This window comes from Salmo trutta, chromosome 26, assembly GCF_901001165.1.
Source record: "Salmo trutta chromosome 26, fSalTru1.1, whole genome shotgun sequence".
NCBI lineage: Eukaryota > Metazoa > Chordata > Actinopteri > Salmoniformes > Salmonidae > Salmo > Salmo trutta.
In genome coordinates this window covers 7233176-7256077 of record NC_042982.1, presented here as the reverse complement: position 1 = coordinate 7256077, position 22902 = coordinate 7233176, and the positions used below count along the sequence as shown (strand labels likewise).

General features: G+C 43.4%; 1 protein-coding gene across 1 annotated transcript in view; it reads right to left on the bottom strand.

Moving 5' to 3' along the window:
• Positions 1-22902, bottom strand: part of LOC115163003 (serine/threonine-protein kinase D2) — a 57964-nt gene that overhangs the window by 12573 nt on the left and 22489 nt on the right. Inside the window, exons 2-6 of the mRNA XM_029714564.1 lie at positions 7805-7943; positions 5712-5843; positions 5005-5306; positions 4676-4859; positions 4471-4542 (exon numbers count right to left, since the gene is read on the bottom strand). Of these exons, the coding sequence (XP_029570424.1) occupies positions 4471-4542; positions 4676-4859; positions 5005-5306; positions 5712-5843; positions 7805-7943 (829 nt within the window). The remainder of the gene's footprint in view (positions 1-4470; positions 4543-4675; positions 4860-5004; positions 5307-5711; positions 5844-7804; positions 7944-22902) is intronic.

Below are 22902 nucleotides of genomic sequence, written 5' to 3'. Positions count from 1 at the left end.
CAACATGATACAACATGATACAACCTGATAAAACATGACACAACCCGATAAAACATGACACAACCTGATAAAACATGACACAACATGACACAACCTGATACAACTCGATAAAACATGACACAACATGACACAACCCGATAAAACATGACACAACATGATACAACCTGATAAAACATGACACAACATGATACAACTCGATAAAACATGACACAACATGATACAACCCGATAAAACATGACAACATGATACAACCCGATAAAACATGACACAACCTGATAAAACATGACACAACATGATAAAACATGACACATGATACAACCCGATAAAACATGACACAACATGATACAACCTGGTAAAACATGACAACATGATACAACATGATACAACCTGGTAAAACATGACAACATGATACAACATGATACAACCTGATAAAACATGACACAACCCGATAAAACATGACACAACATGACACAACCTGATAAAACATGACACAACATGATACAACCTGATAAAACATGACACAACATGACACAACCTGATACAACTCGATAAAACATGACACAACATGACACAACCCGATAAAACATGACACAACATGATACAACCTGATAAAACATGACACAACATGATACAACTCGATAAAACATGACACAACATGATACAACCCGATAAAACATGACAACATGATACAACCCGATAAAACATGACAACATGATACAACTCGATAAAACATGACACAACATGATACAACCTGATAAAACATGACACAACATGATACAACTCGATAAAACATGACACAACATGATACAACCCGATAAAACATGACAACATGATACAACCCGATAAAACATGACAACATGATACAACCCGATAAAACATGACACAACCTGATAAAACATGACACATGATACAACCCGATAAAACATGACACAACATGATACAACCTGGTAAAACATGACAACATGATACAACATGATACAACCTGATAAAACATGACACAACCCGATAAAACATGACACAACATGACACAACCTGATAAAACATGACACAACATGATACAACCTGATAAAACATGACACAACATGACACAACATGATACAACTCGATAAAACCTGACACAACATGATACAACCCGATAAAACATGACAACATGATACAACCCGATAAAACATGACACAACCTGATAAAACATGACACAACATGATAAAACATGACACAACATGACACAACCTGATAAAACATGACACAACCTGATAAAACATGACACAACATGACACAACCCGATAAAACATGACACAACATGATACAACTCGATGAAACAACATGACACAACATGACACAACACGATAAAACATGATACAACCCGATAAAACATGACACAACCCGATAAAACATGATAAAACATGACACAACCCGATAAAACATGACACAACATGACACAACCCGATAAAACATGATACAACCCGATAAAACATGACACAACCCGATAAAACATGATAAAACATGACACAACCCGATAAAACATGACACAACATGATACAACCCGATAAAACATGACACAACATGACACAACCTGATAAAACATGATACAACCCGATAAAACATGATAAAACATGACACAACCTGATAAAACATGACACAACATGACACAACCCGATAAAACATGATACAACCCGATAAAACATGACACAACCCGATAAAACATGATAAAACATGACACAACCCGATAAAACATGACACAACATGATACAACCCGATAAAACATGACACAACCCGATAAAACATGATACAACCCGATAAAACATGACACAACCCGATAAAACATGATAAAACATGACACAACCCGATAAAACATGACACAACATGATACAACCCGATAAAACATGACACAACATGACACAACCTGATAAAACATGACACAACCCGATAAAACATGACACAACATGACACAACCCGATAAAACATGACACAACCCAATAAAACATGACACAACCCGGTAAAACATGACACAACATGATACAACTCGATAAAACATGACACAACATGACACAACATGATACAACCTGATAAAACATGACACAACATGATACAACTCGATAAAACATGACACAACATGACACAACATGACATAACCCGATAAAACATGACACAACATGACACAACCCGATAAAACATGACAAAACATGACACAACATGACACAACCCGATAAAACATGACAAAACATGACACAACATGACACAACCTGATAAAACATGACACAACATGACACAACCCGATAAAACATGACACAACATGACACAACCTGATAAAACATGACACAACATGACACAACCTGATAAAACATGACACAACATGATACAACCCGATAAAACATGACACAACATGATACAACCCGATAAAACATGATACAACCTGACACAACATGATACAACTCGATAAAACATGACACAACATGACACAACATGATACAACCCGATAAAACATGACACAACATGACACAACATGATACAACCTGGTAAAACATGACACAACCTGATAAAACATGGCACAACATGACACAACCATAAAACATGACACAACATGACACAACATGATACAACCTGGTAAAACATGACACAACATGACACAACATGACACAACCTGATAAAACATGACACAACATGACACAACCTGATAAAACATGACACAACATGACACAACCTGATAAAACATGACACAACATGACACAACATGATACAACCTGATAAAACATGACACAACATGACACAACCTGATAAAACATGACACAACATGACACAACATGACACAACCTGATAAAACATGACACAACATGACACAACATGATACAACCTGATAAAACATGACACAACATGACACAACCTGATAAAACATGACACAACATGACACAACCTGATAAAACATGACACAACATGACACAACCTGAAAAAACATGACACAACATGATACCACCTGATAAAACATGACACAACATGACACAACCTGATAAAACATGACACAACATGACACAACCCGATAAAACATGACACAACCCGATAAAACATGACACAACATGACACAACCTGATAAAACATGACACAACATGACACAACCTGATAAAACATGACACAACATGACACAACCTGATAAAACATGACACAACATGACACAACCTGATAAAACATGACACAACATGATACAACTCAATAAAACATGACACAACATGACACAACATGATACAACCCGATAAAACATGACACAACATGACACAACCCGATAAAACATGACACAACATGACACAACCCGATAAAACATGACACAACATGATACAACTCGATAAAACATGACACAACCCGATAAAACATGACACAACATGACACAACACGATAAAACATGACACAACCCGATAAAACATGACACAACATGACACAACATGACACAACACGATAAAACATGACACAACCCGATAAAACATGACACAACATGACACAACCCGATAAAACATGACACAACATGATACAACCTGATAAAACATGACACAACATGACACAACCCGATAAAACATGACACAACATGACACAACATGACACAACCCGATAAAACATGACACAACATGACACAACATGACACAACCCGATAAAACATGACACAACATGACACAACACGATAAAACATGACACAACATGACACAACATGACACAACACAATAAAACATGACACAACATGACACAACCTGATAAAACATGATACAACTCGATAAAACATGACACAACATGACACAACCCGATAAAACATGACACAACATGACACAACATGATACAACCTGATAAAACATGACACAACATGATACAACCCGATAAAACATGACACAACATGACACATGACACAACCTGATAAAACATGACACAACATGACACAACCCGATAAAACATGACACAACATGACACAACCCGATAAAACATGACACAACATGACACAACTCGATAAAACATGACACAACCCGATAAAACCTGACACAACATGACACAACATGACACAACCTGATAAAACATGACACAACATGACACAACCTGATAAAACATGACACAACATGACACAACACGATAAAACATGATACAACCCGATAAAACATGACACAACCCGATAAAACATGATAAAACATGACACAACCCGATAAAACATGACACAACATGACACAACATGATACAACCCGATAAAACATGACACAACATGACACAACCTGATAAAACATGACACAACATGATACAACCCGATAAAACATGACACAACATGACACAACCCGATAAAACATGACAACATGACACAACCCGATAAAACATGACACAACATGACACAATCTGATAAAACATGACACAACATGACACAATCTGATAAAACATGACACAACATGATACAACCTGATAAAACATGACACAACATGACACAACAAAGACGTGTTTTGTCAGCTTTACCTCCTATGGTCTCCCCCAGGCAGTCATTGGGAACCTTGTACGCACAGCGCTTGTGGCAGTTGAACTTGCAGTCTAAGACACAACGCGAACAATCAACGGCATTGTTAGACAGTTTATCTTCTTCCAATATGCACTCCAAATACATTATTCCCCTCTTGATTAACCCCTGGGGGTTCCCCACATTGAACTTTCACCCCATACTAACCTTTGCATTGCAGCCCTTGTCTGAAGAGGCCCCTGAGCAGTCTCTTGCAGTACTGGCACACGGTGGGGCGTGTGTAGGAGTGCACGGCGAACGTGTGTGGCACCTTCACTTTGCTCATCAGGATCTTGTCCAGGTGCACCGGCCGGCCCGTGTAGAACCGCCGCGCCTCGCTGGGGGTCCGCGGCTGGAAGGGGACGTGAGGAGACCAAGAAACTAGAATTATACGGATCTATCGATGGTATTTCTACCTATGTAAATCAGAGCGTTGGCTTTCCATAAATATATTCCTGAATATATTGAATTGAAATGGAATGTGAGCGTTGGCTCACCATGTGAGTGTTAGCGCGGACCATGGGTCTAGTGATGGAGGTGCTGGTGGACAGGCCCAGGGATGCTGACGCGGTACAGGTAGAGTTCGGGAGCGTCTGGGTGGTGTGAGAGCGGATCAGGCTGGCATCTTCCATGCAGGTGCTGACTGAGCTGGTCCCCACACTGCTCAGGGACTCGCTGGTGGACAGACGCAGCGACTGGCTACTGGTCAGAGACGTGGTGGACAGGCGCCGCTTGCGAGCGCCGCTGCAGTTGTTGGGGATGCTGAAGGCACATCGCTTGTGGTAGTTCAGTCCACAGCCTGCAGGGGGGGAGGGGGCAGAGAGAGAGAAGGAGAGAGAGGCAGAGAGAGAGAGAGAGAGAGAGAGAGAGAGAGAAAGAAAAGAGACAGATATATATATATATAGAGAGAGAGAGAGGGGTGAGACGGATATATATATAGAGAGAGAGGCAGTGTGATAGAGAGAAAGGAAGGGGGAGGAGGTGGGGAGATGAGCTCACGCACAAAGGGGAAATGACTTTGCTGATAGATACTACATTGAGAACAAAATACTGAGATGTGGTTTTCCCACCTAGCTATCTTGAGATGAATGCCCTAACTGTAAGTCGCGTAATGTAAATATAAACCCATGTCCTTCTTCAAAGTTCTTACCAGGCAGGCAGAACAGCCCACCCCCCCCCCCCCCCCCGCTCCTCTCTCTCATACCGTCACATTTGAGGCCCTGTCTGACCAATCCAAACAGCATCTCTCCACAGTGGTCACAGAAGGCCGGGGATCGGTACGAGTGGACGTTCAGGGCATGAGGCCGGATCTGGAAATCCTCAAAGGTGGCCGCAGCTGCAGACAGACAACACCCAGAGAAACACAACAGTCAGTCTGGGCATCAACCTGGGTATCAACCTGTCAAACACATTAGCAATGATACACTGTCCGTGAATATGCTTTATACTTCAGCATTTTGGAGTTGAGATCAAATGTTTCATATGAGGCAACATTACAGAATGTCACCTTTTATTTGAGGGTATTTTCATACATATTTATTTTTACGGATAGAAATGAAAGCGCGGTTTGTATCTAGTCCCCATTTGCAGGAGTCATCAGTATTTGGACAAATGCACTTATAGTGCAGTCAAACACTTTAAAAATAGTCAAAAGTTTAGTATTTGGTCCTATATTCCCTGCACACAATGATTACATGAAGTGTGTGACTCTGCAAATGGATGCATTTCCAGTTTGTTTTGGTTGTGTTTACGATTATGCTTGGCCCAAATCCAAAATGCTGGAGTATAGAGCCAAATTGTCCAAACACATATGGTGTTGAGTGCATGGTGTTATGCATGTTTCCTGTGGCTCTACTTAGCGTTCCTTAACATAAGGATACAAGGGATAGGAACAGAGAGGGTTCGGAGAAATAAGAGGAACGAGAGGATCAGAGAAAAAAAAGAGGCGGGGAGCAGGAAGACGAGGATGGGTGGATGAAAGGATGAGTAAGGGAGAAGGGGGATGGGCGGATGAGTAAGGGAGAAGGGGATGAAAGGATGAGTAAGGGAGAAGGGGGATGAAAGGATGAGTAAGGGAGAAGGGGATGAAAGGATGAGTAAGGGAGAAGGGGATGAAAGGATGAGTAAGGGAGAAGGGGATGAAAGGATGAGTAAGGGAGAAGGGGATGGGTGGATGAGTAAGGGAGAAGGGGATGAAAGGATGAGTAAGGGAGAAGGGGATGGGTGGATGAAAGGATGAGTAAGGGAGAAGGGGGATGGGTGGATGAAAGGATGAGTAAGGGAGAAGGGGGATGGGTGGATGAAAGGATGAGTAAAGGAGAAGAGGGATAGGTGGATGAAAGGATGAGTAAGGGAGAAGGGGATGGGTGGATGAAAGGATGAGTAAAGGAGAAGAGGGATAGGTGGATGAAAGGATGAGTAAGGGAGAAGGGGGATGGGCAGATGAAAGGATGAGTAAGGGAGAAGGGGATGGGTGGATGAAAGGATGAGTAAGGGAGAAGGGGATGGGTGGATGAAAGGATGAAAGGATGAGTAAGGGAGAAGAGGATGGGCGGATGAAAGGATGAGTAAGGGAGAAGGGGATGAAAGGATGAGTAAGGGAGAAGGGGGATGGGTGGATGAAAGGATGAAAGGATGAGTAAGGGAGAAGAGGATGGGCGGATGAAAGGATGAGTAAGGGAGAAGGGGATGGACGGATGAAAGGATGAGTAAGGGAGAAGGGGATGAAAGGATGAGTAAGGGAGAAGGGGGATGGATGGATGAAAGGATGAGTAAGGGAGAAGGGGATGAAAGGATGAGTAAGGGAGAAGGGGATGGACGGATGAAAGGATGAGTAAGGGAGAAGGGGGATGGATGGATGAAAGGATGAGTAAGGGAGAAGGGGATGGGTGGATGAAAGGATGAGTAAGGGAGAAGGGGGATGGGCGGATGGGCGGATGAGTAAGGGAGAAGGGGATGGGCGGATGAAAGGATGAGTAAGGGAGAAGGGGGATGGGTGGATGAAAGGATGAGTAAGGGAGAAGGGGGATGGGTGGATGAAAGGATGAGTAAGGGAGAAGGGGGATGGGTGGATGAAAGGATGAGTAAGGGAGAAGGGGGATGGGTGGATGAAAGGATGAGTAAGGGAGAAGGGGGATGGGTGGATGAAAGGATGAGTAAGGGAGAAGGGGGATGGGCGGATGAAAGGATGAGTAAGGGAGAAGGGGATGGGTGGATGAAAGGATGAAAGGATGAGTAAGGGAGAAGAGGACGGGCAGATGAAAAGAGAGCAGAAGTGGATGAGAGACTGCTACCCACCAGAGAGAACCACCTCCACCAGGTCTCCCTCCTGGATGTCCTGGGTAGCCTTGACCAGCTGCAGGATGTTATTGGTGCCTGTGTCATGTTTAAATAGCAGGATCTTGTCATAGATGCCATAGAAGCCACACTCTGGGAACTACAACAGACAGACAAAAAGAATAGATTAATACCTCATTCATATCTTTTTGAAATAATTTCACCATCTCTAAAACCAAGGTAATCTTGGAGACACTGCTGTATCATCCTAACGCATATGAGAGTGAGAAGAGACATATCATGTGTAGTCTATGGAATTGCTATATGGTGTCACCCAAGTTGTTAAATAAATGCTGACAAAACAGATTTTTTTTGCATAGCGACAGGCTGCAGGTGTTCCCCCAGTGGAAAACTCTACTCACTTAGTGAAGCGTTAAGGATGGCACAAAGAGAAGGGGGGGGGACGCACATACACACCTGGCAACTGGGTGGTGAGTTAGGGGGAAGGGGGGTAATTAACCGTTTCCTGTTGTGTGCGTGGCTCTCACACACACTCACTATTCTGAGATAACCATGCTGGTCACATGGCAAACACATACACACATACAGTGGGCTCCGAAATAATTGACACCCTTGATAAAGATGAGCAATAATGACTATATTAAATAAATAATTCAAATAATGTGCTATATCGTATGACTAATGTTTTCAAATGACTTTGTGCCCAATAGAATTTAATGGTAAATAATGCATTGTGTCATTTTGGAGTAATTTTTAGTGTAAATAAGAATAGAATATGTTTCTATACACTTTACATTCATGTGGATACTACAATAATTACGGACAATCCTGAATGAATCGTGAACAACGATGAGCGAGAACGTTTCAGAGGGTCAAAGATCATATCTCTAAGACACGCCAACCTCCCTGGTCAGTGGTAACGGTTAGCATGTCTTAGGGCTATGTCAACCATTTCAGACCTCGCTGTATATAATCCCCAAACATATTTCAGGTATCAAGCGGTTAAAGCGTATTGGCAGAGAGTTTCGAAAAAGATACATTCTTAAATGGTGCAAAATGAAAGCATCTCAGTGAGCAGCGGTCAAACCAAAACCACAGCTGACTGTGCTATATACAGAGAGTTCCAGAACCGAGTGGATGTGCAGGGGTACGAGGTCATGGTGGTAGCTATGTGCTGTACATATCGCTAGGGGTAAAGTGACGAGGCAACGGGACAGATAACAGACAACTCCACATCATACGGGGATGGGCAGGGACGCTCTGCATGTCACAGACAGAACACATCGAAAAAGCCACAGGGGTAACGCTATACCCCTGTCTCACACACACTCACACACACGTACACACACACACACACGCGTACACACGCGCACGACTTCCAAAAGTTCCCTGGCAGTTATGAATGCGTCAGTCAATACCACCGAAGCGCGGCTAGTGGTTTGTATGGACAGCCCTGTACTCCTGAATAGTTAATACAGTCTGGTTCGGGTCGGCGGCGCTATACATGTTACAGGGCACGGGTCAACATAGCTGGGACATGACCACTTCATCCAGCACCACAAGAATCCCCAGGGTCATGTATAAAAACAGTTGGCACGCACAGTATATGGGCCTATGAAATAGGATTGCTTGATGGTGGCATAAAATGCAGCATGCTGGTAACGTTACTAAGGGGGTTGGTGTATCTGGGTCATCTAGAACAGCGAGGTGGTGACCTCTCCCATATGGGGCGGGGCACAGGTACGTTCAACTTATTTACTAGGCGTGTCAAAGGGATGATGGGGTTGTGGGATAGCGTTGCTCGTTTACTAGGAGAGAAGGCCTGCATGCTGGAACGTACATACTGTAACATTAGAGCACTGGAGCTGGTCAAGAGAAAGCGGGCCGATCTCTCGCTCGCCCCCTACCACCTCACCCGGAGGGCCCGCCGTTGTCGACTTCCGGACTGGCGAGAAGAATATCAAATAAACCCTATCAACTTCTGGAAGCACTCGTGACACGAATGATGCAATTCCATATTCCACACGATGAAATGAGCATGAAATTCAAAAGAACAATTCTCCCTGTCGTTTTACAATATACCGTATTGACCTCAGTAACAATTAAACGTTTCATTTGGGAGGTCTTTCATGTGTTACGTGTCACGCCTCGACAACCAGACACAAACAAATGCACGTGGCATATAATCACGCACGCCTCTCCATTAGTTGCATGAAATTGCGTAAACTCCAGACACATCACGGTGCGTGTTGGGGTTAGCACATCGCAGCCTAGCCCCTACTGTACACCCTCAATCAATTTCACTCCCTCAGTTTTGGGACATTTGTGCATATGACAGAGGCGCCCTTAAAAACCGCGTATAAACATGCAAATGGAGGGCTGGAGAGAGAGGGGAAGGGACTGGTTTGGTATTCAGCATCTGTCTCTCTCCTTCTCTGTTCCACCCCCATCTCTCTCTCCCTCTCCTGTTGTTTTTTTCCTCCTGGTTGTTCCCATGATTCCACCCTACAGCCCATCTGGCCAGACCCTACACACTAACAGGAAGAGGGAAACGGAAGGGGGAGAAGATAGGGAACTTGTTTTTTCTTCCCGTTATCAAAGACCAGAATTAGCTACTTTGTTGGGGGGGAGGACCAAAATGTTGACAGCGGTTGCAAAATAGTTGGAAAGAGATTCTTGACGTGCCGATTCCATGCCACATGGTTTACGAACTGATACGCAAAACAACGTTTGATTTGAGAACTGAGTTATTTTTTTTTCAATTTAAATGATTATACACATTTCTTGCCACAAACAGACGCAACGATCTGAGCTCTGCAGATTTTGCTACGAAGAGACAGAATCATTAGATCACTTATTCTGGTATTGCCCCTACAGTATGTAGCTTGTTTCTGGTCACAGGTTCAGGAATGGCTGAAAAATCACATTTAGCTCAAATTAACCCAGTAAATAGCACTGTTGGGAGATTTGGAAAGCCATAGTCAACCAACCAACAGTAATATAAGTATATACAGTATCAGTCAAAAGTTTGGACACACTTACTCATTCAAGGGGTTTTTCTTTATTTTCTACATTGTAGAATAATAGTGAAGACATCAAAACTATGAAATGACACATATGGAATCATGGAGTAATGAAAAAAAGTGTTTAAAAAAATCAAAATATATTTTATGTTTGAGATTCTTCAAAGTAGCCACCCTTTGCCTTGATGACAGATTACTTTATTCATGCAATGTAACTACTGTGAGATAAAAATAATAATAGTAATTATAATACTAATAATGCCATGTATGTAAAATGTCTACATATAACAACAAAAGAAAAAGCTGTAAAAACAACACTACACACTCTAGCCTGTACACACTGTACACACTCCCACAGTCCCTCTGTTTCCGTCTCTGCTGCTCACCAAACACACCCTCTTTCTTTCTCCCAGTGGGGAATCAATAACATCACATCTGAGGGAGGCTAAGAGCTTTGCTTGTCTCCCTGCCAAACAATACAACACTGTTAGCCCACCACACCCAGCTGGGTCATGCTACTACTGCTGCTGAACAGGAGTCAACAACACAGACCCACTCCAGACCAGGCCTGTCCCAATACCCAGAACCCCCCCATCCTTACTGCTCCCACACTAACCTTCCAACTCTGTTAGTCAACATCACGCCCAGACCTGCTATAGGGCCAGACCAGAACTCTGTCACCACAGACCTACTCAAGGTTATAATGTCCATCTCCCCCAAACCAAACCACAGTGGTGGGCCCTAATCACAACACACTGTCACACTATCCCAGTACACCACACCCTGCCATGCTGCTGCTGCAGACACACCACTCCGCAACCGCTGCCTTCCCACCCGAAGACAGACTCCAGTCGATCTACACTAAGCGCCCTGCTAGGCGTCATAGGGCAATTACTGTGCTTCTACTGAGGCAAACATAGACGTTCAGCAGCTTCCAATGCTCTCAGCACTGCCTCCTCACACTCTAGCGCTGCTAGCCTCCTGGCCTCGATGCGGATGATAATAATATTATTAGCCTAGTTGCCAGCGTCTTTAGCCAATTTGGTTGGGCCAAACTAAACCAAGGCAACAATGTATTATTGTTTAATGCATTAACAGTTTGACACCTCAGCTAGATGACATAACCAAACCTCCCTTTTCATTGGCCTTGCTCTTCTACTTTTAAGTGGAGCAACTTGCGGTGTGGGTAACAAGACATTCTCTCTTTCCCAGTATCTGGGTTAGCATAGCGTATGGGCAGCATAGTGTACTGAGCTTCTAAGCAGTCTATATCTAAATGCATGTAGGCTATGTGAGTATTTATTTGCACAGGCGTGTTTGTGCAGTATGTATTCAGACAATGGGAGCGGGTGCAATCATATCTGCTGGCAGATTGAGTTAGTTCGTTTGCCTGGAGACAGGGCTGCGTCTCTAGCCAGCGTCTTTGTGTTGCCAAGGATCAGGTTTCCCGCCTGCTCCTCCTCGGGCCAATGCCTTCATTATGACTGACTGATCAATTATGGAGGCTCTCCTCTCCCCCCATTCCCTCTCTCTATCCTGCCATATTCCTCCTTTGTTTTTCCTCCCCCTTCCTACTCTCTCTCTCGACTCCCCTCTTTTCTGGCTCCTCCACTCTCTCAATTCTGCCTCCTCTCTCTCTCCTCCCTGCTCTTTCCATCCCCGTCATCCACTGCTTCAGAATGAGCTACCCAGCGTGCTCAAAGGAAGAGTTGCCCAGCCCAAGGTAAAACACCAGACATACCTCCAACCCGTCAGGACAGCAGGGCTTTAAAGATCTTTCTAACCACTCATTCTAACCCCAGTCAATCTCGACGAAGTGCCTCAGGTTGTCACTAATAAGCAATGATGCCATTGCCACGTTTGTCATCTCCAGCCGTCTGACCTCTTCGTTCAGAAGTCCAACAAACATGGGGGAAAATGTGTCCACCAGTGAGATGGGTTCATTCCCTCTATTAGCAGATGAAGTCATGTTGCTGTTGGCTGTGGCTGAGGGGAGGGAGTTCTGGCTGGACTGGCTAGTGGTTGGAGGGGCTCTGCTGCTACTGGGTTTGATGTTAGATGATCAAATTCTCCAGGATTTCTGGGGGTGGGCTATTCATTGTAGCCTGGGTACTAGTCTGTTTCTGCTCTTTTGCCAACGCCATATGGATTTGTCATGCTTGACAACGACAATGGAGTACGCAAAAGGCACAAACAGATCGCGAACAAGAGAAGGGCTTACCACGAAAACTTCCAAAAGTACTAATTTGAGGTAGAAAGGAGTTGGAGCACTCGACAACAAAAAGCTGAGATCGATTGAAGTGAGATCAAATAAATACATTTCGACAGGATCTTTTCTCTCTCATTCTATTCTCACTGACTGGACTATGTTTTGAGTCACACAAAGAGTAAAAGGGAGAGAGATGAGCCTATAGCAGTCCCTATAGCAGCCAGCCCTCATCAGAAAATGTCCTACAGACTGCACACAGTCCCTTTCTCCAAGTGTCCACCATGTTGACGCTGTCAATAACAACTACACTCAGCAAAAAAAAGAAACATCCCTTTTTCAGGACCCTGTCTTTCAAAGATAATTCATAAAAATCCAAATAACTTCACAGATCTTCATTGTAAAGGGTTTAAAGACTGTTTCCCGTGCTTGTTCAATGAACCATGAACAATTAATGAACATGCACCTGTGGAACGGTCGTTAAGACACTAACAGCTTAGGCAATTAAGGTCACAGTTATGAAAACGCAGGACACTAAAGAAGCCTTTCTACTGACTCTGAAAAACACAAACAGAAAGATGCCCAGGGTCCCTGCTCATCTGCGTGAATGTGCCTTAGGCATGCTGCAAGGAGGCATGAGGACTGCAGATGTGGCCAGGGCAATAAATTGCAATGTCCGTACAGTGAGATGCCTAAGACAGCGCTACAATGAGAAAGGACAGACAGCTGATTGTCCTCGCAGTGGCAGACCACGTGTAACAACACCTGCAGAGGATCGGTACACCCAAACATCACACCTGCGGGACAGGTACAGGATGGCAACAACAACTGCCCGAGTTACACCAGGAACACACAATCCCTCCATCAGTGCTCAGACTGTCCACAATAGGCTGAGAGAGGCTGGACTGGAGGCTTGTAGGCCTGTTGTAAGGCAGGTCCTCACCAGACATCACCGGCAACAACGTCGCCTATGGGCACAAACCCACCGTCACTGGACCAGACAGGACTGGCAAAAAGTGCTCTTCACTGACAAGTTTTGTCTCACCAGGGGTAATGGTCGGATTCGCGTTTCTTGTCGAAGGAATGAGCGTTACACCGAGGCCTGTACTCTGGAGAGGGATCGATTTGGAGGTGGAGGGTCCGTCATGGTCTGGGGCGGTGTGTCACGGCATCATCGGACTGAGCTTGTTGTCATTGCAGGCAATCTCAACGCTGTGCATTACAGGGAAGACATCTTCCTCCCTCATGTGGTACCCTTCCTGCAGGCTCATCCTGACATGACCCTCCAGTATGACAATGCCACTAGCCATACTGCTCGTTCTGTGCATGATTTCCTGCAAGACAGGAATGTCAGTGTTTTGCCATGGCCAACGAAGAGCCCGGGTCTCACGTCTGGGACCTGTTGGATCGGAGGGTGAAGGCCATTCCCCCCAGAAATGTCCAGGAACTTGCAGGTGCCTTGGTGGAAGAGTGGGGTAACATCTCACAGCAAGAACTGGCACATCTGGTGCAGTCCATGAGGAGGAGATGCACTGCAGTACTTAATGCAGCTGGTGGCCACACCAGATACTGACTGTTACTTTTGATTTTGACCCCCCCCCCCCCTTTGTTCAGGGACACATTATTCAATTTCTGAGAGGCCACATGTCTGTGGAACTTGTTCAGTTTATGTCTCCGTTGTTGAATCTTGTTATGTTCATAGAAATATTTACACATGTTAAGTTTGCTGAAAATAAACGCAGTTGACAGTGAGAGGACGTTTCTTTTTTTGCTGAGTTTAGAATCTTTATCTTGGGCAGAGGGTAGATTGTCCAAACACCAGTAATGAAAATAAACACACATCAAAAATATAAAAACGTCAGCACTCAAAACAAACATAGTGAAGTCAAGAGTACACACACACACACACACACACACACACACACACACACACACACACACACACACACACACACACACACACACACACACACACACACACACACACACACTGTACAAACAAATGAATAGGCTGGGTGTCATGGAGAAGTCTCTTTGATTTTGAAATGGGAGCTCAGAGAACAATATATTCTATTCAGACACAATGACGTCATGCTTCATAAGCAGCCCGCTCCACATCGCTGCTCTCTATCTGTTTGTTTGTTTGTCTGTTTGTTTATTTGCTTCCTTATTTCTTTTAACAGTGCTATCACCTGACCTCCTGGTCATCTGTTGTGACCCAGGCTGTATTCAGTAGCCTCTGGCAGAGAGCTCTTTGTCCTGATTCTGGCCTGGCTTCTCCTGACATATTTTCTCTCCATCTCTTTCTCTTCTCTCTTGAGGCTAAGGGTTTGATTAGATTCAATCCGTGTTATCGCTCGATTGAAATGAAAAGGTAATTTCCGATTGAGCCGACTGTGCAGTTTTTACAGTGAACGCAAACTCTGCTAATGCGGGAACATATACATTTAAATGTCAATTGAGCTACAACGAGCTACGGATTTAATCAAACCCTAAATCGTTTCACTTTTTCGCACCTGTCCTGGATTGACCAGACATATCACGGCCATGTGATCATATGGTAGAACAGGATAGGATGGAATTGTGTTGGAAAACAACAGAGAAACGAGGTATGTATTTACTATAGTGTTTCTGTTTTATTATCTTTGACATAGAAGTGGAGGCTTTGTCCTTGAGGAAACCTACTGGAGAAATGCTAAAAGGGCATATTTTCCAGAGCTTCTTCTCTTTTCTATAACCTGTAGGGAACACAGTATATTGTCTATACTTGGCATGTACTGTAGGTTTCTTACATATGGGTGGCAATAATTGGGATATGGGGGAGGGGAATGCGCAGGGTATACCCAAATTAAATACTGTAGTATTTACTACAGTTTAAAAAACGGTAGCGTTTTTGCAAACATTACTGTAGTATTTGCTTTATCTTGGCCAGGTCGCAGTTGTAAATGAGAACTTGTTCTCAACTTGCCTACCTGGTTAAATAAAGGTGAAATAAATAAATACAAATTAAAAAATAAAAAAATTCTATAGTAAACTGTAGTATTTCTTCATGTGGGTTCACTCAGTAAAACACAAAGCCGTAACAGGAAACAACAACATGATGCGAGGCAAAACCCCAACTCCCCGACATTATTAAAGTTGTATCCCTGAGAGGGATCAGACATGTGAGTGTTTTTATGGTGGCCTCTCCAAGGAAAAACTCTAATTTAGAGCATTCATAGCATTCTCCAGTGCTTACACCATGGCCTCACAGCAACAGAAAGGACTATGTTTATGACCTCACAGAAAGAGCAACTGTGTTTATGACCTCACAGACAGATAGAGAGGGACTTTGTCTATGACATCACAGACAGAGAGAAAGCAAGAGCGAGAGGGACTGTCTTTGGCATGGTTCCCCAACTGGCGGCCCACAGGCCGAATTTGGCTCGCAGGTGGTTTTATTTGGCCCCCCAAATTTTATGAGCAAATTATTATTATTCTTTTTTTACAGAATTTTCTTTTTTGGACATAAAAGACCTAAAAACACCAGGAAATCAGCTCCAAGTGGTTTTAATTTTGGAAATCTGTTCCAAAGTATTCCCACGCATAATAGAGAGGCATACAGAGGAACTCTGGAGCTCTGTCAGAGTGACCATCGGGCTCTTGGTCACCTCCCTCACCAAGGCCCTTCTCCCCCGATTGCTCAGTTTGGCCGGGCGGCCAGATCTATGAAGAGTCTTGGTGGTTCCAAACTTCTTCCATTTAAGAATGGAGGCCACTGTGTTCTTGGGGACCTTCAATGCTGCAGACATTTTTTGGTAGCTTTCCCCAGATCTGTGCCTCGACACAATCGTGTCTCGGAGCTCTACGGACATTTCCTTCGACCTCATGGCTTGGTTTTTACTCTGACATGTACTGTCAACTGTGGGACCTTATATAGGCAGGTGTGTGCCTTTCCAAATCATGTCCAATCAATTGAATTTACCACAGGTGGAGTCCAATCGAATTATAGAAACATCTCAAGGATGATCAATGGAAACCGGATGAACCTGAGCTTAATTTCAAGTCTCATAGCAAAGGGTCTGAATACTTATGTAAATAAGGTATTTCCGTTTTTTATTTGTAATACATTTTCAAAAATTTTGAAAAAACTGTTTTTGCTTTGTCGTTATGGAGTATATTGTATATTGTATATTTATTTATTTAATCAATTTTAGAACAAGGCTGTAACGTAACAAAATGTGGAAAAGGGGAAGGGGTCTGAATACTTTCCGAATACACTGTATGCCAATTAGGAATGATTGGGATGATTAGGTGGCCATGATGGAAGTTGGTCAGGATGGAAATGTAGCTATGACACATGGGTGAACACCCCTACTCTTACAATAAGTGCCATGGGATTTTGAATGAGCACAGAGAGTCAGGAATCCCGTTTTAATGTCCCATTCGAAAGACGGCACCCTACGCAGGGCAATGTCCCCAAATGTAATCAAAAAATATATACATTTATCTTTCGTCTCTCTGTGTTTCAGAATTGTCCTTCAATTCGCAAGAGGATGAATGTATCTCGCAGGAGAAAGCATCTGAGCAAGCGAAACAGCGCCCCCTCTGTGTCTCTACATGTTGGCCATCTAGCTGATGCTGTCTGGTTCAAACAAATATGGCATCGTCAACATGTTTTCTACTTGCTCGAAACGCACATGCATACACACACACACACACACACACACACACACACACACACACACACACACACACACACACACACACAAAAAACAGAACCATGGATAGCCACATCATATTTAGCTTACGTTGATTGGACTAAATAGTTTTTGGCATCTTTTACTTGTCACTGTATTAGACTAAGCATAGGTGATTTGATGATGTTGAAGTTGAAATGGTGTTGGAATAGTGGAGGCAGCTCCTGTTTTCTTTGTGACTTGTGGTAACTCTCTGTGGTTCTAAATCAATAGTTGTTTAGTGGTACGAAAATGTAGGAAACATTAATTTGCTTGACCATGCTGTAGGTCATGTAACTGTCTGTTACTGTACATACAAAATGCTTTGTGGACTTCACTGGACAGAGGTTGCTATGCGGTTTTGTGATAAAACAAAGGTGTGGCTGAATTTATTCTGCCACTGTGTCTTCTTATTGTCTCCGCATTAGGCCTGTATATTACAGTCGCAAGGCATATGAACTAACAGGTTATAGAGCAAACAACGTGATTATCGCAGCAACACATAGGTTGTAATATGGCTTTTGGGGGGGGGGGGCACTTGGTTTCCTCCGCGATATTACCCATGCACTGCTACTGCAAATATTATATCTGTTTGGGCTTCTTGCGGTCAATTTTCAGTCTAAAAATATGACATTTTTATTTTAATTTCCAACTAGGAATTCCATCTCGGGGACTCAGGCTTCTTTCTAGAGCTCCGACTTTCCGACCTGAAAATCACTGACGTCATGAATTGACCTCGTATTTTTCCGAGTTCCGAGTTGTCTTGAAAGCACCATAAAACCACATTTTGATCCAGGATGGATGTGACGTCAGAGATGAGGTGCACACTGTTGACCACACCCCTGACTCTGAGAAGCTCCACCGTGACATGCATCAAGCACACCCATCACATTAGCGGTGGTGAGATAAGAGACATTATGTCAGACTAATTTGCAATTGACTGTCATATAGCCCCACATTAAAAGAATGTGATGGTGAGTTGAAATGACAATCAGAAATACTGTTTTGCAATTGACTGCCATATCTCCCCCCCCAAAAAAATGAAAGAAAGAGAGAGAGAGAAAGAGAGAAAGAGAGAGAGAAAAAGAGAAAAAGAGAGAGAGAGAAAGAGAGAGAAAGAGAGAGAGAGGGGGGGGCTGTGTCTATGACCTCACAGAGAAAGGGGAACTGTGTCTATGACCTCACAGAGAGAGGAGGACAGGGTTTTGTGACCTCACAGAGAGAGAAGTGTTTGAGCAGTGGAGAAGTGGCGACAGCAGCAAATCACACAGGGGGAAGTGTTTCATCACCGGAGATAAGCCAGGCAGAAATTCAGATGGGCCACCAGAACAATGTCGGATTGTTCCCTGTGTAAGATCCATCCACTATGTACCGTGTACCACTCCAGTCATTCTGACAGCCATTAGATCGCCAAAGTGATGACATTTTCACACATAATCTATGATAGCAGGGACACAGAAAGACCGCTTTTATCCTCCGTCTACCTAAATACTATGCAACTATCCAAAAAGTCGCATTTATCAATAACATAACTCATGCCTTGTGAACAGGCGCCTCAGTACAATATCTCAATAACCATACATGACTTTACAACAGAGTCAGAAACAGAAGAGTTCTCACGATAGGTTTGTCCTCCTGTTCTTCTAAAGGTAAGAGGAACATACATCCTCCTCAAACAACAGCCGTTGTTTAGACAGCCATGTCTCGTTTTTCAGCTGAACACACGGTACAGTATAGAGCACCAATGCCAAACCCCATCACTGGGAGTGTGAGTATCTCCAGACAGAACGTGGAAAGTCCTCCATAGTGGGAAAGTCCTGTGGGGAGTTGGGACCATCCCTGTTCAGGGACATGTTTAGAACGGGGCCTAACAGAGGACATGAAAGAGAAGCATGCTGCCACTGAAACAGGGACAGGTGTTTAATGAGGCGTTGCCGCGGCGACTCGGGTGTAAAAGACGTCAGCGTGCAGCCTCATTAGCACCTGACAACAGCTTGGCTCGTCGCTGGAATTTCTCCTTTCTCATTTTGGGTTAGCGGGGCATGAGCTATTCTTAACCCCGTGAGGTCACTGTGACGGAGGGATGAAACAGACGACAGGAATGTCTTCTATTCCTGTCCTCCCTTTGCCCCCGAATCAGCACCAGCAGGGTAAGAGTGACAGCACAGTGACGTCAGAGTTTATAGAGAGAGAATGATAGATACAGTTGAAGTCGGAAGTTTACATACACCTTAGCCAAAAACATTTAAACTCAGTTTTTCACAATTCCTGACATTTAATCTGAGTAAAAATTCCCTGTTTTAGGTCAGTTAGGATCACCACTTTATTTTAAGAATGTAAAATGTCAGAATAATAGTAGAGAGAATGATCTATTTCAGCTTTTATTTCCTTCATCACATTCACAGAAGTTTACATACACTCAATTAGTATTTGGTAGCATTGCCTTTAAATTGTTTAACTTGGGTCAAATGTTTCAGGTAGCCTTCGACAAGTTTTCCACAATAAGTTGGGTGAATTTTGGCCCATTCCTCCTGACAGAGCTGGTGTAACTGAATCAGGTTTGTAGGCCTCCTTGCTCCCACACGCTTTTTCAGTTCTGCCCACAAATGTTCTATAGGATTGAGGTCAGGGCTTTGTGATGGCCACTCCAATACCTTGACTTTGTTGTTTTTAATCCATTTTGCCACAACTTTGGAAGTATGCTTGGGGTCATTGTCCATTTGGAAGACCCATTTGCAACCAAGCTTTAATTTCCTGACTGATGTCTTGAGATGTTGCTTCAATATATCCACATAATTCCCCTTCCTCATGAGGCCATCTATTTTGTGAAGTGCACCAGTCCCTCCTGCAGCAAAGCACCCCCACAGCATGATGCTGCCACCCCCGTGCTTCGGCTTGCAAGCATCCCCCTTTTTCCTCCAAACATAACGATGGTCATTATGGCCAAACAGTTCTATATTTGTTTCATCAGACCAGAAGACATTTCTCCAAAAAGTACGATCTTTGTCCCCATGTGCAGTTGCAAACCGTCGTCTGGCTTTTTTATGGCTGTCTTTCTTCCTTGCTGAGCGGCCTTTCAGGTTATGTCGATATAGGATTCGTTTTACTGTGGATATAGATACTTTTGTACCTGTTTCCTCCACCATCTTCACAAGGTCTTTTGCTGTTGTTCTGGGATTGATTTGCAGTTTTCGCACCAAAGTACGTTCATCTCTAGGGGACAGAACGTGTCTCATTCCTGAGCGGTATGATGGCTGCATGGTCCCATGGTGTTTATACTTGTGTACTATTGTTTGTACAGATGAACGTGGTACCTTCAGGCGTTTGGAAATTGCTCCCAAGGATGAACCAGACTTGTGGAGGTCTACAAATGTTTTTCTGAGGTCTTGGCTGATTTCTTTTGATTTTCCCATGATGTCAAGCAAAGAGGCACTGAGTTTGAAGGTAGGCCTTGAAATACATCCACGGGTACACCTCCAATTGACTCAAATCATGTCAATTAGCCTACCAGAAGCTTCTAAATCCATGACATAATTTTCTGGAATTTTCCAAGCTGTTTAAAGGCACAGTCAACTTAGTGTATGTAAACTTCTGACCCACTGGAATTGTGATACAATGAATGATAAGTGAAATAATCTGTCTGTAAACAATTGTTTGAAAACTTACTTGTGTCATACACAAAGTAGATGTCCTAACCGACTTGCCAAAACTATAGTTCGTTGAAAAGAAATTTGTGGAGTGGTTGAAAAACGAGTTTTAATGACTCCAACCTAAGTGTATGTAAACTTCCGATTTCAACAGTAAATGAAAAACAGAGAGGAGGGTGGTGGTAGGAATATTGCCTATTGTTAATGCCATAAATCCGATGCAGAAGTGTTAGAGTGACAGGTTGTTGCAAACTGGGAGAGGACTGCAGAATCGCTGACATCCAAACCTACTAACTACACCTAGACACAAGGCCCAATACTTTCTGGAAGACAGGAAGTCAGATTGTTCGCTAGAAGAGAGTGTACTGTAGTCTTCCTGTTTGTGTCACAGGCCTGAGTGCAGTATTCCCCTGCGTCCTCACTTTCAGCCTTACCCCCCCCCCCACCACACACACACACACACACACACACACACACACACACACACACACACACACACACACACACACACACACACACACACACACAGACAGAGGAAGAAACAGGCTCGGGCCTGACTGTTGGCCCAAGTTTCAGAGAGAAACCCTGGAATTGAGCAACAGAGACTACATGTGTAGGATACCAAATGATTCACTACTAGCTTATCATAAAGTTATAGTAATATTAAACCTAAGTATGTGATTTTAACATTTGCCCTCTACATGGCTATAGAAATAGTGCTGTGTAATGCAGTGGAGGCTCCTCCTCCGAGGAAGGAAAGGACCATCCTACTCAGTGAATTTCATAAAAATAAAAATTGTAAAACCTTAGTTAAAATTTTAAGATTAAACTATACTAAATATATTCACGTCACCAAATTGATTAAAACACACTATTTTGCAATGAAGGACTACAGTAGCATCAACAGCACTCTTATAGGGTAGCACCATGGTGTAGCCGGAAGACAGCTAGCTTCTGTCCTCCTCTGGGTACATTGACTTCAGTACAAAACCCAGGAGGCTCGTGGTTCTCACCCCCTTCCATAGACTTACACAGTAATTATGACAACTTCTGGAGGACGTCGTCCAACCTATCAGAGCTCATGCAGCATGAACTGACATGTTGTCCACCCAATCAAAGGATCAGAGAATGAATCTAGTACTGAAAGAATAAGCTACAGCTAGCTAGCACTGCAGTGCGTAATGTGTGGTACGTACTTGACTCAAAGAGAGAGAAAGGCAATAGTTTAACAGTTTTGAGCAAATTAAGAAGCAGCAGAGAGAGTATATTTCATTTTATTTGTTTACCTTTCACTTAATTAGCTAATGCAGCTAATTTAGTCTACTCAACAACCTGACTCAAACAGAGAGGAATGCTATTTATGTGTTCTTGTTCAGTGAACGCGCCTTTTTTCGCTGACTCGTGGTTAGCGGTGGAAGGAAGTATGAGGCAGTCCTCTGTCTGTACTTCGTCATGGAGAGTAGGGCATGGAAAGGCACACAGGTTTACATTCCTGACATGGCTG